The 15,021-nt window shown below is 46.9% G+C and overlaps 2 protein-coding genes across 2 annotated transcripts in view; one reads left to right on the top strand and one right to left on the bottom strand.

The window, feature by feature from the left end:
• LOC128419742 (phospholipase A2 homolog otoconin-22-like) lies at positions 1 to 3,788 on the top strand. Its single transcript, XM_053400798.1, has 4 exons — positions 1 to 217; positions 1,581 to 1,725; positions 2,950 to 3,056; positions 3,183 to 3,788. Exons 1-4 carry the CDS (start codon positions 178 to 180, stop codon positions 3,326 to 3,328), a joined length of 438 nt encoding a protein of 145 aa, XP_053256773.1. The 5' UTR covers positions 1 to 177; the 3' UTR covers positions 3,329 to 3,788.
• A 2,425-nt stretch (positions 3,789 to 6,213) lies between these two features.
• The window catches only part of ACAP3 (ArfGAP with coiled-coil, ankyrin repeat and PH domains 3), a 151,774-nt gene continuing 142,966 nt past the window's right edge, over positions 6,214 to 15,021 (bottom strand). Inside the window, exon 26 of the mRNA XM_053400800.1 lies at positions 6,214 to 6,346. Coding sequence (XP_053256775.1) covers positions 6,240 to 6,346 — 107 coding nt within the window. The 3' untranslated portion in view covers positions 6,214 to 6,239. The remainder of the gene's footprint in view (positions 6,347 to 15,021) is intronic.

Here is a 15,021-nt window from a genome sequence, read left to right as displayed (position 1 = left end):
GAGTATAATTATTATGAGCCAGGACCGGGGGCGGAGGTGACGGGGACATCATTTTCCCAAAATATCTGGTTGGGCTTGCTTATATAAACTGACACAGACACCCAAGCGATTGCACAGAGCCCTTCTTTTGACAGCGAAACAAGGCTCTCTTTGGCTTGCTTCTGTTCAGCTGCACCCATGAAGAACGTTACAATCTTCCTACTGGTTCTGGCTTGCGGTAAGTCTACTTTTCTGCTATAGTTCTGACCTCAGTAGAGCTGAGAATTCTTCCCAGAACTGTTGTTGTTGTTCGAAAGAGGGGTCTCTGGGATGGGGTCTCTTTGCTTCCACCGTGATCCCTGTGTTGGTGGCAACTCATTGCAAGCACCTCCCCCCCCCACAAGTCCTCAGACTGCCCTCACTCTGATTTGGCTTCATGGCATTGCCATCAAGAAACCAGCCTAAGGGCAGTGCATTTTGCAGCCAAATGTGGGAAGGGAAAGAAAAGAAAAAATCTGGCAATTGGTATTCAGGGATATACTGCCACTGAATCTGGGTGTTCCTTTCACAGTCATGGTTAATACCCCTAGGCAGGGGTTTAAAGCCATCTTCTTTTGCCACCAGGTTACTTCTGCCCTCCAGGCAGGCTCACCAGTCCAAACGCCTTGACTGCTCATGCCACGGTGTGCTTGATCTAATTCCCAGTACTTTCACGAACAGGCTCAACCTCTCAGACTGGGCAACCAGCAGCCTTAGGACTGACTACCTGCCTCAGCCTAATTTAAATCAGTGTGGGGAGAGAGAAACGAGGTGTCAGAATGGCAGAAAGAGAGGCAGAAAGAAAGGAGAGAAAGGGGTGGCAGAAAGAGAGATAGAAGGACGCCGTGAAAAAGAATGAAATGGGGTAGCAGAGAGAAAGATGAGGGGGGGGAGGGGAAAGAGGGAGGGGGAGAGGGAGAGGGGGGGAAGGGGATGGCAGAGGGAGGAAGGAAAAGGAGGTGGCTTTGGCCCTACCTACTGCAAGCAAGTGGCTGAGAACAGTTTACCTCTAAACCACAGAGCCTCGGGCTCGCCGATCAGAAGGTCGGTGGTTTGAATCCCCACAACGGGGTGAGCTCCCGTTGCTCAGTCCCAGCTCCTGCCAACCTAGCAGTTCGAAAGCACGTCAAAGTGCAAGTAGATAAATAGGTACCGCTCCGGTGGGAAGGTAAACAGCGTTTCCGTGTGCTGCTCTGGTTCGCCAGAAGCGGCTTAGTCATGCTGGCCACATGACCCGGAAGCCATCTGCAGACAAATGCCGGCTCCCTTGGCCAGTAAAGCGAGATGAGCGCCGCAACCCCAGAGTCGTCCGCGACTGAACTTAACGGTCAGGGGTCCCTTTACCTTTACTGCCAGCAAGTGGCTGAGAACGGTTTACCTCTGAGGGAATGTGGCAGCAGGGGAAAAGGTATTCCAACCTCTCAGGAAGGCTTGAGACCTCAACTGCTATCCCCACCACAAACAGTGCTTTTCCACATCAACTCCCTTGCCTTTTCGATCCATACCCCTTGCTCCCAGTTTCTCTGCTCTTCCCTCCAAACAAGACTCTGTTGCTCTTTCAGGAGCCACTCTGGTGACTGGCCTTGCCTCCCAGTTTAATGAGATGATCCAGATGAGCACCGTCACCTACACCTTGGCCAACTTCACCAACTACGGGTGCCACTGTGGGGCAGGGACTCAAGGCTTCCCCGTGGACGCCATCGACAGGTGAGGCTCACCTGAGATTACCAGGCATTGCTCACCTCTTGGTCTATCATCATTCTCTTACAGTTCAGGGGTTTTACAAGTCATGGTGAAGGGCCATTAGAATATTGTTCTATATATGATCCCAAAAACTGTTTGAGGCATTTTCTCCTCTCTCATATGTTATGGCCAAACCCCTTCCTTAAAGGGGGGAGGAAGGTTTTTACACCAGCCAGAAGAACAAGGCTTTTTCTTCTTGCTTAGATGTTACAGTGAAAATGGGCCCCTCTCTCTGGAATGTCTGGCTTAGGCAGGTAGAGATAATAAGCAAGGTTGAATGAGTGTTATTGTAACCCCAGATTGGGGGGCTGAAAAGGAGGAGGCAAACTGAAAAGGAGGAGGGTAACACAGGAAACAAAGCTATATCTTATTGCTATTAGTGTAAATCACATGTTTTACATGTGAACACGTGTCTATGCATTCTAAGGGGTATAAAAAGTGGGCGCACCCTGACTGGGGTGTGCAGATTGCGAATTTATCGCTCTGTACCTTTGTCCTGCATATGCATTTCAAATAAATCCTGTTAAATCCTGCAAGGTTGGTTGCCACTTCGTGTGACTCTGTGCTCCAGGGACCCAATAGCAGATATGGAAAATGTCCAACAATGGGAGTCTCAAGAACAGGGATGGGGGACCTCCATATCTGTGTGCCTCTCCCATACAAAGAAATACATGGAATCCCTGCATGCACCAAACTAGCATATCTGGGAGGAAGTGTCTTGCCTAGCCTCACTGAGATGCTTGCTTTCTACAGACAAGGAGCTTGTTTCATGCGGAGGATAATTCAAATAAATTGCCTCCACCTGCACTATGATATGAACCAGGTCCCAGTAGGGTTATACCACAGACACTTTCAGTGGTAGAGCATCTGCTTTGCACGCAGAAGATGCCAGGATCAATCCACAGCATCTTCAGGTAGGGCTGAGGGAGACTCCTGCTTGAATATGCTGTCATCAGAAACATGCTGTGCGATACTGGGGAAATCCCACGGGCCGCCATCTTAGTTTTTCCAAACTAAGCCCATTATGGGCAAAAGAAAATTACATAGCAGTCACCATTTTAAAAGATCAGATGCACTTTAACAACAACAACCCACAGTGCTTCAGAAGTTCTGAAAAAACTAAGTTGGCACCAGAATGGGCCTGATTCATAGCAATTCCTTGCTCTCTCGTTTTCACGTCACACGCAGGTGCTGCCACAGCCACGACTGCTGCTACAACAAGGCCGAGATGTTCGGTTGCAGCCCAAGCACCCTCTCGTACAGGTTCTACACCCAGAGGGATACAATTAAATGCGGTGAGTTGGTCTGCCGTCGAGCCAGAGAGCTGGTTTAAATCTTTTCTATTTCCGTTCCCCCGGCTCAGAGCACCCCTCTTTGTGGAAACTGATGCTGAGGTTACCACCTTTCTCCTCTCTCTGCAGTCAAGTCGTGGGACCGGTGTGAGAAGCTCGTGTGTGAATGTGACCAGAAAGCGGCCAGCTGCTTCCGGAAGCATCTCTTTACCTATAACCTCCAGTTCAAGAATCACGCAGCGAACAACTGCAGGGCACAGCGGCCATTTTGTTGAGCTGCATTTTTAACGGGAAGCAGAACCAGAGGATATCCCATGTAGGGGGGTGGATTCAGTAGGGAGCCCAGCCTACCTGATTATTATAAGGGGGGGGGGCTCAGCCTATATTATTATTTTGGGGTTCTTAGCATTGTGTTAGGTTAACTGAAAGCAACAGAAGCATTTAGAAAATTAAGTTGTTGTTTATGTTCCCTCTATTTTATTTGAAGCAAAGGTTCGTGGGTTGTATCTAAGACCTACTCAGAGCAGACCCACTGAAATTAATGGATCTAGGTTAGTCATGCCCAGTAAACTTCAGTGGGTCTACTCTGAGTAGGACAGACATTGGGTACAACCCAGGGTAAATCCATTAGGTTGTATTTGGAGTAGACCCACTGAAATGAGCAAACCTAAATTAGCCATGTACATAGTTTTCAATAGGTCTGCTCTGAGTAGGCCCAGCACTGGACACAATATGTACTCCATTGAAGAGGCTACCCCTCAGGCTGATTTTGTTTTCTGTTTTGCTTGACTTGTCTCATAGCCTGGGTGCTTAATCCTGACAGATAGTGTGCCTCATATCTTAGGGCGCTCTTCCTCTTGCACAAGAATTGCATCCCTGCTTTCCCCCCAAGAATTTACCTACCAAGTGGAAACGCGGACCATTTTGCTGATTGGATGTCATAAAACCCTTTCAAAACGGCAATAGTAATAATATGCATTTGAGTCAAATAAAATATTATCGGTATCTCCATGTTGTTTGACTGTGTGGAATTGGGAGCAGAGTGCAGGCAGCTCCCCATTTACATGTGTCCGAGGGACTCACAACTGTGCGCACGCGCATCGCAGCGAACCCAGATGTGGCACAAAAAGGGAGGGAAACTGCCCTAAAAGAGTACGCAAATGGCAAAAATGGTGCAAAAATAGCGTCTAGAAATCCCATGAGCCTTTGCAAGCGCAGTCACAGAAGCTTTTGCAATGACGTTTGAGGCCTGTGGAGAGTTGAGGTTTGGAGCGAACAATTGTGGTGGAGTTTGGTGGATTTTTGTTTTTGAAGGGTTTTTCATTCCCAACCCTACCAGGAGATGTCAAGGATCGAACTTGGGACCTTCTGCACAGACAGCACGGTGGGGCAGCAACGTTCCCCTGACCTCTGAGCAGCAGAGTCATGGCTGATTATTTGGGGGGAGCGGTGCAGTCGTAACTGCAATGTTGGAGTGCGATGTGGCAGCTGCGATGTTGCGGTGGTGCAGTTGCGCTAGTGGGAGGACCTGACTGGGTCGATTGGTGGTGCGTTTGCACCATGCTGACCTCATGCCTCCCTCTGTACCTCCCAGAAAGCCGCAATGACACAGCCAACTGGAGGTCCGATAAGTCACTGCCTGATCCTACTGCAGACTGTGTGCATATTTCTTTCTATGCATATAAATACTTTGGGCTCTACTTTGTCGTTTCTTAGGAACCAACTACTGTATCTGATTTGGCAGCTGGCCCCAAAGCTATAAACGTGTACCCAATAAATATCACTTTATAGCAAGGCCCATGACATAATTTTCTCACCTGGTTCAAAGAGGTCTAGATCCGAGAAACTGACAAGGAAGTCATGCCTAATGTCCCAGGAGAAAAATGTCACCTGTCTTTATTTATAATCTTGTAAATAAGGTCCGTCCGTCCCTCCTGTCTGGACTTCCCTCTTCCCTCCCTTGCAATGCACACCCCTTCCCTCCCGCCACAAGCATTTTTTAAAAATACGTTTCTTTTTTGCCCAGAGATATATTACATTTCCAGCATATAAACACAAATTTCTATACACTCTCAACAAGAGGCAGTTTGGGCAGCAGAGGCTGTACCAGTACAGGCTCTCTGACAAGTCCGTTACCTATGAAAACAACAGAACATGATTTTTGAAATAACAAAAACTAGAAGAAGCCATGCTTTAAAAACAGGAACAGGGAACTTGTTTCAGGCCTTAGGGCAAGGGAAATCACAGAAAGAGTATGGAAAATGGCAAGCAATGGCAGGAGTGGGAATAGGGACTTGGGGTCCTTTCCAGCACTACAATTCTGTGATTTTATGAAATATATTGAGGGGGGGGGACTGTGGTGGATTGACTGCAGTTGGTCGTGAGCCAGGAAGCCTGCTCATCATTTTTAGTTCTCCGCCATGCTCCTGAATGATGCTATGGAGCGATCTAATCTGCCCATTGAGCAAAATTGATACTTTCCATCCTGCCCCAAGGCTGTAAAAACCAGTTTGCCAAGTCGCCTGAAGCTAGTGAGATCAAACCTCCAGGGCAACAGTGGGGCAGAAGCAGGACATAGGAGAGCAACCGGTGGCCTGTCTGATGTTGATGGACTACAACTCCCATCAGCCTCAGCACAAGCAGTTGATCAGGGATGACGGGAGTTGCAACCCACCAATAACGCGAAGGCCGCAAATTTACCACTTCCATTTTAGAACACGGATGAGGAAGCTGTGGCCTTTTGGACATTGCTCACATCATCCTGGACTACTTATTGGCTGATGGGAGCTGGAGTCTAGCGAGGTCCGAAATATCTACAAGTTCTCAATCCCTGCTTTAAAAAGAAATATGTTTCTCTCTCCATTTCAGGCTGTAAACATGGACTAGTTACTCTTAGGGCTGTGTATACCATCTTCGGAAGTTTTTTTGGGGGAAGGGGATGTAGGGGGAAAGCCATTTGGTTGTGGGGTGGTGACCATGGGGAGATGTAGCGATCAACGCAAAGCTGTGTGGGGTGACCAGAGACATTGGTTCGAACTGCTCCGGTTCTGGATGGACCCCATTCAGCCACCGACCGCCTTTGTCCCTCCGGCTTCATCCGCGGCACATAATCTCAACTCTCCCTCTGGAGTTGGAAGGTACCAGCATTCTCAGATTCTCAGATGATGTCTGTGGTGGTTTTGAGGGCTATCTGTAGGAGTGGCTGAAGTACAGGCTGCGGCGGTTGAGTTTTTCTGGGTTGTTGGATGCCATGTGAGAAAACTCGCGGAAGATGTCGAGATAGGTGGCGTCTCCTGTAGAAGACAGATATAGATACCGAGGCTGAGCTGACCGCCCTTTCTCTTCAGCGAAATCAGCATTAACAGGGAGACAAGGAAAGATGCAGACAGCGCTGACTTCCGCACATTTAAGGCACATGGCTTCCTCCAAAGTATCCTGTGAACCAGGGCTTGTTTTTTCCATATTCTAAGAGAACGAGGGAGGCCTTCATGGCGAGTTCTGGCACCTCTTTTTCTATAAAAATAGCACTTCTGGGAACTATAGGTTACCCGCCACAGGGCTACCATTCCCAGCTCCCTCAAACTACAGCTCCCAGTAACCTTTGAGGGAAGCCATGTGTCTTTAATGTGCTTTCTCGAAAGGCTTATCGGCCCAACAATTTCCGAAACGTTTCTTCCATTACATTTTTAAAAAGAAAACGGCAAGCATTTTACACGACAAGTGAGAATGGGAACAAGGTGTTCTGGCACACTAGAATGTTCCTGTTCAGGGCTCAAGACCACCAGCCACGCCCCTTTCAGGATACTCCATTCCATCCCCATTTCGGGATACTCCATTCCATTCCATTTTCAGCTTTTCCTCCAACTGTTGAATAGCATTAGGTGCTCACCGAGCTTTCTCAGTACTCACTGAGGTATTTGGGGGCTCCTCCACCCCCTGGGGCGGGAGCAGCTAACCTGTGGCCCTCCAGATGTTGTTGAACTAAAACTCCCCTCTTCCTTGAACTTGCTGTCTGTGGCCAATGGGGGTTGTAGTTTCAGCAGCATCAGGAGGGCCACAGGTTAACCACCTTTTCCTTAGGGCTGGGTTGGAGAACCCGACACAGAAAGCAAATGCTGTCTGTTCCTGCTTCACACTGCAAATACAGTTGTACCTTGCTTTTCAAACGCCTTGGGAGTCGAATGTTTTGGCTCCCGAGAACCAGAAGTGATTGTTCCAGTTTTTGAACGTTCTTCGGAACCTGAACATCCAACGAGACTTCCATGGCTTCCGATTGGCTGCAGGAGCTTCCTGAAGCCAATCGGAAGCTGTGCCTTGGTTCCTGAACGTTTTGGAAGTCAAACAGACTTCCGGAACGGATTCCGTTCAACTTCCAAGGTACAGTACATCTGTATTGATGTTCAGCTGGTGTGTGTAGACAATGCCCCTTGCTTGCCTGGATGGAGAATAAAAAGTGTTGTGTTCCTGTGTGTAGAAACAAGTCTGAAGTACAGAGGTAACTTTTAGCTGTGCTGCACCACCCTTTCTTCTCTCTTGCCCCTCCCACCCCTGGCATGTGGCCCTCAAAAGATTGCCCAGAGGGGAATGTGGCTAATAATAATAATTTTATTATTCGTACCCCGCCACTCTTGGCAGCTTCCATCATATTCTAAAACATTGAATGTTAAAAAACTTCCCTTTACAGGCGGAAAGCAGCCCCCCCACCCCTGACCTAGGGGTTCCTGCAATTGCACTGGTACGTTACCCTTGTATGTGGGTGGTACGTAAGCAACAGCACTCAGCGCTGAACATCGGAAATAGAGGGAGTGATACAATGAAAATATGATGGCTGCAGGTTTCCAAATAATTTCGAGGTGGCTCTTTTGCAGGGGGGCTCCATTCCTGGCCCCCATCTGCATTGGTGGAGCATACATAAGCTCACCCCACCCTGCCCCATTACACTCCGTTCTGCCCCCTTCCAGGTCCAAAAGGACCCACACATGGGCGGTCACACATCAATTGGACATGTGCAAGATGGTTGACACCTGTATTTAAAACCAAGAATACTACTGGTACAAAGGACAGTACATTGTCCATGCAGGGGGTGCATACATGATACTTATATAAATGCAAAAAGAAATGCATGGAATATACCAGGATGCAGAAGAAAGGAAGAAAGGAAGAAATGAAGGAAGGAAGGAAGGAAGGAAGGAAGGAAGGAAGGAAGGAAGGAAGGAAGAAAGAAAGAAAGAAAGAAAGAAAGAAAGAAAGAAAGATCAGTTTCAGGATGTGTCTTGCTGCACGTACACCCTTAAGGACATTCCTGTATTTCTGGCCAGAAGCTTAGTGAACATTTAAATGGTAATTATGGGTGTGCATTTGCTCTAGAATGAAAGGGGGGAAATGGAAACGAATATGAACCTGTGCCTTTCATTTTACTACCACTTAAGAGGACAAGTTTTTTCCTCTCTCTCTCTCTCTCTCTCTCTCTCTCTCTCTCTCTCTGTGTCGATTTGGTACAAATCATATATTCATTTGGGATTCATTTGGAGCCCTGATGGCTTTATGCTCCCCTTGTGGCCAGGACTTCTTTTCTTTTATTTCCTTTTTTTTTTTGCAATTTTGCCTGACGCACGCATTTTTGCAAGCCGATTTCCCAAATACGATTCGTTTTCATATATCATCTTCACAAATTTGTGCATTTTCATGCACATTCCCACCTCCACCCCCCACCCCCAAATATACACATTTTTGTTCACATCATTTGGTTGCCAAACTGCAGCAGAAAATCCAGGGAAATCTGGGAACATCAAAGGATAGCTGTGCTTTGGTTTGCATTTTGCTCTGCAAGGTGTGAATTGGGTCAGATGATCAGATCACCCCTTGGTCTTCTTTATGGTATATATGATTGAGCTGTCACATCACATATGCGGTAAGGTACACGGACCACACCACTGGATCAGGTCAAAGTCCATCTATACCAGTATTTCCATTAGTGGAGAGACAGAGGCCTCTGCTTGTGTGGTGTGGTGGTTAGAGTGTCAGACTAAAACCCTGGAGACCAGGGTTCAAATCTTCATGAAGTCCCACCAAGTGACCTTGGAGCAATCACTATATCTTGGCCAACCTACCTCATAGGGCTGTTGTGAGGATAAACCGAGGAGTGGGGTAGAAGTGTGGGATATAAATGGGATAAAAGAAGCCAATAAAATTAGAGTATAAAATTCGGGGAGAGTGCAGATTTCAAAGGACAGCTGTGTTCTGGCTTGTGTGTTGGGTGGTGTGAGTTAGGTAGGTTTGCACTGAAATCTGAATTGAACCAAAGCTGATCCCTGCAGCCTCTACCTGCATTTGAAACTGTGCATGGTTATCCTACATGTGATCCAGCTGTGCGCTGATTTAGAGCATCTTCTGGGGCATCTTCTGAGATTCTGGCCTAGCTTAGGGTACCCTTTGGGGGCAGCCTGAACAGCAGCCAGCCCAAGCCGGAAAAAGAGGCGCCTCTTTTCCCAACTTGGGCTGGCAGCGGCCATGGTGTGCAGAGCAGCCTGAGCCCAAGCCCAAGCCCACCCCCAAACCCAAGGTGTTATGTACTGAGTTGAATAGGATCCAAAATGCAGCAGTCTGATTGGTCCTAGAACAATAGGATTCAGAATGCTGCAGTCTGATTGGTCCTAGAACAATGCAGCAGTATGACTGGTCCACAGGAGCCACCCAATCCAGCTCCAGGTGGAAGTGAATCCACAACCTGATTGGCCAACAGGAGAATCCTGGAATTGGCCAATCACGTGCAGCCCATTGTGTAAATAATGTACCGTATATAAAGCAGATATTGTAGGGGAACTTCCATTCCTCCTCACCACTATGAGCTGAATAAAGAGCATGAAATCCACTCTTGACTCCAAGTATATTTCACAGACATTTCCTTTAAAATGTAAAAATCTGCCCAGATGGGTATGTTGGCCCCCATGTCCGGGTTTTCCTGGACATATGGCAAGCCTATCAGTGTTGTTCTCCGGCCAAAAGTTGCCTTCCTCCCAAAACTTCCTGCCATTCAGTACGCAGAGTGACAAGCAGCAGGAGAAAATGGAGGCTTTAGCATGGGAAACAATGGAGGGTTGTGTTTCCTCACGTTCTGATTTTCTCAGGGCTACTGAGCACACAACTGATCACCCAGTGGATAAACTTGGTATGTACTTTTCAAAGATTCTTCCAGGGTGTTATTTTCAGCAAGCTGCCAGCCTTTGACCCAGTGTCCTTTTTTCTAGGAAACTGCTTGGAAGAACACAGGGAGGGAGATCTTCTGGTGACAGAAACTGATGTCAAAGAGCCAGCCCAAATGTGCAGAGAACTGGAAGCTGCTGGTTGAAGCAGATCTCATCCAGGCTCCTCTCAAAGCTATAGGCCAACATTTACCAATTGGTCAATTTTCTGTGCAGTGGGTGTATAACCCAAGTTTAAAGTGTCAGCCGTTAGGTATCTCTCTCTTCCTCCCTGGAGCTGGAAGCTCTGGAATATTCACATCCCAGATGCCCAAGGACCCAAGACATCTGAATTCCTATAGGCTCGGGTGTCTTGGGACCATTACATTTCCCAGGGCCCCTGGCTCCAGAAATGCTGTTTGCCAGGAATGCAATCCAAGCTGGAGAAGAATTGTGTCAGATGTGTAACCCTCTACGAAGCCAGTCATTAGGCTTCTTTCTCTCCCTCCCTGATGTTGAAATCACTGCAATATTCATATCCCAGCTGCCAGAGAATCTGAGGCATGTGGTTTTCCCCCTTGAATATCTGAGTTTCTATGGGCTCAGGTCCCATGGGAACATTATGTTTCCTAGGGCCCCTGGCTCCTGAAATGCTATTTCTCAGGAATGCAAACTGAGCCCGAGAAGAATTGTGCCGGATTCAGCATACTAGTAAGCATTACGAATGCACTGAAGTTTTGCTCTGAACCTGGTAATTATGAGTACCTACAGCATCATTACTCTGCTTCTCCCAAAACTAAAACTGTAAGCTCTGTGATGCAAGAGTCTGCCTTGTTACCCTGCAAAGCACTTTGTATCCTGATCGTACCCTACAAAGACATCAACTGGATAATAAATAATACATGCACACATGGCTATCTGTAGCCAATAATTTTCCCTTGCCAAGTTCAAGCACACCTGTGCAAAAATTCTGGTGGACAGCCGGTATCAGCCCTACAAGAACAACTGGTAGGAATTGGCAAATCTGTCCTTTTGGGTTTCTCTCTGCGTCTCATGCTTCCAAGTTCAGTTATTCATATTTCTACATTGGTGTGTCATTGGTGTTTCATTACAAAATGTCTTCATGGAAATTTGTCAACATTTTTGTGCGAACATCTCCTAATACACATATTTTTGTGTGCAATTTTGCAAAACACACATTTTTGCAAAACAGTTTCCTCTAATGTGATGCACTTTCATCAACTGTTTTTACTACTATATATGGTTTCTTTCAATGCACACTTTACCTTAGTATATGCCTTTGTGTACACAGTACTTTGATGAAGAACTACATTGCAAAATTCAGAGACAAGCAAATTTTGAAGGATGGTTGTGTTCTGGTTCACGTACTGTTTGCAAAAGTGCAAATCAGGTGTGCTGACCTTCAAATGCAAAATGAACCAGGTTTCTTCCCCCATCGAACAGTTACAGCCAAGTTTTGATTATGTATCCCCCTTCCAAAAGCAACAGAATAATGCCAACTCTGCAGTCCTTTGGTGTGGACAAAAAATGCAGAGAGAGAAATGATTTTAAAAAAAAACCAAAACATTTTGGACAGTCCTTGTACTCTATGGTGAGTTAGAATTAATGGAACTGCTGAAGGAGTGAACTGCAGTTGTTATGCTACTAGGTTGATACAAGCAGACAAATCTAGTCTCTGATCTAAGCCCCTGAACACATGATTTCGGTTCCTAAACCTGAACATTGGGAGCCAACATGACATAAGAAGGAGCTGTAGCTCAGTGGCAGAAGGTGCAGAAGCTCAGCTTTGCATGCAGAAAGTCCCAAGTCTGATCCCTTGTATCTCCAGGTCGGGCTGTGAATGTTCTGTGTCTGAAACCCTGGTGAGCTGCTGCCATTCAGCAAGATGGGTTGGTGGTCTGACTTGCAGTATAAGGCAGCTTCCTACGACCCCACGTCTCAAGGGATGGGCAGGAGTTCATTGGTAGCACATCTGCTTTGCATGAAGTCTCAGGTTCAACCCCTGACATCTCCTGGTGGGGCTGGGAATGCCCTCTGCCTGAAACTCCAATAAACTGCTGCTGATCAAGTGTAGAATAGGGCCAGCCAATGCCGATGTTGGGGACTACAAACCCCATCAACCCCAGTCACTGTTTGTTGCCCTGCTCACATTCTTAGCTTGTCAATAGCCTCCTTAAACTGAAAAGACCAGAAGTGGACATCTTATTCTGACCAAACAGGATGATTCAATTGCTTCTTATGATATGGACATGGTGGGCGATAGCCAACTAAGTTTTACTCACAGAAGAGCCATTGAAATTAATTGACGTAATTTAGTTGTCTTCTTCATTAATTTCTGTGGATCTACTCTGAGTAAGACTTAGTTGCTACCCACCTCAGAGAAGACTCTTTGAAATGAGTGTTCATGACTTCAGTCCATTAATTTGAATGAGTTTTCTCTGAATAGGACTTAGTTGGCTGTAACTCTATACTGGGCACAGGCAAACTCGGCCCTCCAGATGTTTTGGGACTACAACTCCCATAATCCCTAACTAACAGGACCAGTGGTCAGGGATGATGGGGGTTGTAGTCCCAAAACATCTGGAGGGCCAAGTTTGCCTATGCCTGCTCTATACTTTGGTTGATGGGGAGTAGCGTCAACAATTGTGACTGAAGTCTACTAAAAACCACTAGATCAGGGATGAGGAACCTGTGCCTTCCACGTGTTCTCCTAGCCCTGCATCACCGCTGACCGTTGGCTATGCTACCTGGGTTGATGGGAGCTGTAGTCTAAAATATATAGAGAACAGATGGGCAACTATTGCCCTCTGGGTGTTGTGGAAATACAACACCCATCACCCTTGACTCTTGGCCATGCTGGCTGGGGCAAGTCCAGCAATGTTTGCAGGGCTACTGGTTCTCTGTCCCTGGCTTAAATAATTTCCACATGAGCTGCTGCGAAGCCAGGCATCGGTCGTCCTATATTTGTGCATCTGATTTCCCCCCTTCCTAAATGAAGAACTTTACCCATTTATCTATAATGAAACTCATTTCGTTATGTTTTAGCTCAGTTCTCCATCCTGTCGGGATAATCTGCAGCTCGGTGGTACAGCATCTTGCTTCACATGCAGAAGAACCCAGGTTCAACTCCCAATGGCATCTTCAATTAGGGCCAGGACTGTTCCTTGCCTGAAACCCTGGGGAGCCATTGCTAGTCAGTGTAGGCAGACCAATGATCTGATTCAGTATAAGGCAGCTTTCTGTGTTCCTATGATCATTATGTTAACCCCATGTACCACCCTAAATTAGCAAGGAGAAGGAGGTAGGTGACGTGAACTCAACACTAATGGGGCTAATTCAAGGGGGTAATCTTTACCACCCACTTAAAGAGTGGGACGCGGGTGGCGCTGTGGGTTAAACCACAGAGCCTAGGACTTGCCGATCAGAAGGTCGGCGGTTTGAATCCCAGTGACGGGGTGAGCTCCCGTTGCTCGGTCCCTGCTCCTGCCAACCTAGCAGTTCGAAAGCACATCAAAGTGCAAGTAGATAAATAGGTACCGCTTCGGCGGGAAGGTAAACAGTGTTTCCGTGCGCTGCTCTGGTTCGCCAGAAGCGGCTTAGTCATGCTGGCCACATGATCCGGAAGCTGTACGCCGGCTCCCTTGGCTAATAAAGCGGGATGAGCGCCGCAACCCCAGAATCGACCACGACTGGACCTAATGGTCAGGGGTCCCTTTACCTTTACCTTTAAAGAGTAGCAAGGGTTTGTGTTTGTGTGTGAATATATTTCCCTAGATTTTGGTGGGGGTGGGGGTCCCAAAGCTCATAGAGTTAATATAGAAAACAGAAGCAAGACAACATAAATAACAAGAGGCGAAGGAAGAAGAGGTAAAAGATTTTACTCTAGATTTTTATTAACAGTGTTTCAAGAGACGGGAGAAGGGAGGGGGTGGGAGAGGGGGGTCAATAAGACACCAGAGCAGCAGAATTTCTGTGGGGTATTCTCAGTTGTGTGTGCGTGTGTGTGTTGATGTTTCCCCCCCCCCTTTCCTGGTTAAAACCATACAAAGATAAATAACATACAGAAGTGTTTGGATTTTTCCATAGGTAGACTCAGTCGAGGCCGAGCAGGCAAAAGTGAGAAAAAACAGGAAGAGGCATTTTTTTTTAATTAAAAAACAAACAAACAAGCCAGTGTTACAAAGATTGTACTGAAAAGCAAGTTGAAGTGATAAGAGGAATGGTTAATGTGCTGGAACGTTATTTACAGAGTGTGTCATGTCCTAGATGACTACTTCCTCTCCCACCATCGTTTCCTGTTGATATTAGAGCCTCAACCAGCAACTTCAAGCTGTTCTCAGCAAAACCATGTGGTAGTGTTCCTCCTGGACTATACCACTTTAAGACTGGGTGGCGGCGGTGGGGAGAACACATTTTGAATGTTCCCCATATAGCCTCTCCCAAAGAACAGATAAATAAACAGTCCATCGGGATAGAGTGTGACCTCCCTCAGCCACCCGCATGCCATAGTTCTCCAAATGCAATACAAAGGTTTTGCAGATTTCACCTCCCACCCGCATCTCTGAAATGGTGAGATCCAAGATGGATGCCATCACATGATTTTGCTGATCACACGGCTCAGACCTGACATAGCAACAGCGATGTCAACCTTCTCCAATTCTGTTTAAATACAGAATGATTAAAGCCCCTGATGTCTTGATTTGAATATGGGTCCTAATTTTATAATACAAATGTTTCTTCTGGAGGAAGGAGGGGTCCAGCATTGC

This window comes from Podarcis raffonei, chromosome 8 (genome assembly GCF_027172205.1).
Source record: "Podarcis raffonei isolate rPodRaf1 chromosome 8, rPodRaf1.pri, whole genome shotgun sequence".
NCBI lineage: Eukaryota > Metazoa > Chordata > Lepidosauria > Squamata > Lacertidae > Podarcis > Podarcis raffonei.
The sequence above is the reverse complement of the archived record's forward strand: the minus strand, read 5'-3'. Positions and strand labels throughout refer to the sequence as shown.

Coding starts and splice junctions, on each gene's coding strand:
- LOC128419742 (XM_053400798.1), top strand. CDS start 178: ATGAAGAACGTTACAATCTTCCTACTGGTTCTGGCTTGCG. Junction 1,726..2,949: donor CCCGTGGACGCCATCGACAG/GTGAGGCTCACC, acceptor CGTCACACGCAG/GTGCTGCCACAGCCACGACT. Junction 3,057..3,182: donor GAGGGATACAATTAAATGCG/GTGAGTTGGTCT, acceptor CTCTCTCTGCAG/TCAAGTCGTGGGACCGGTGT.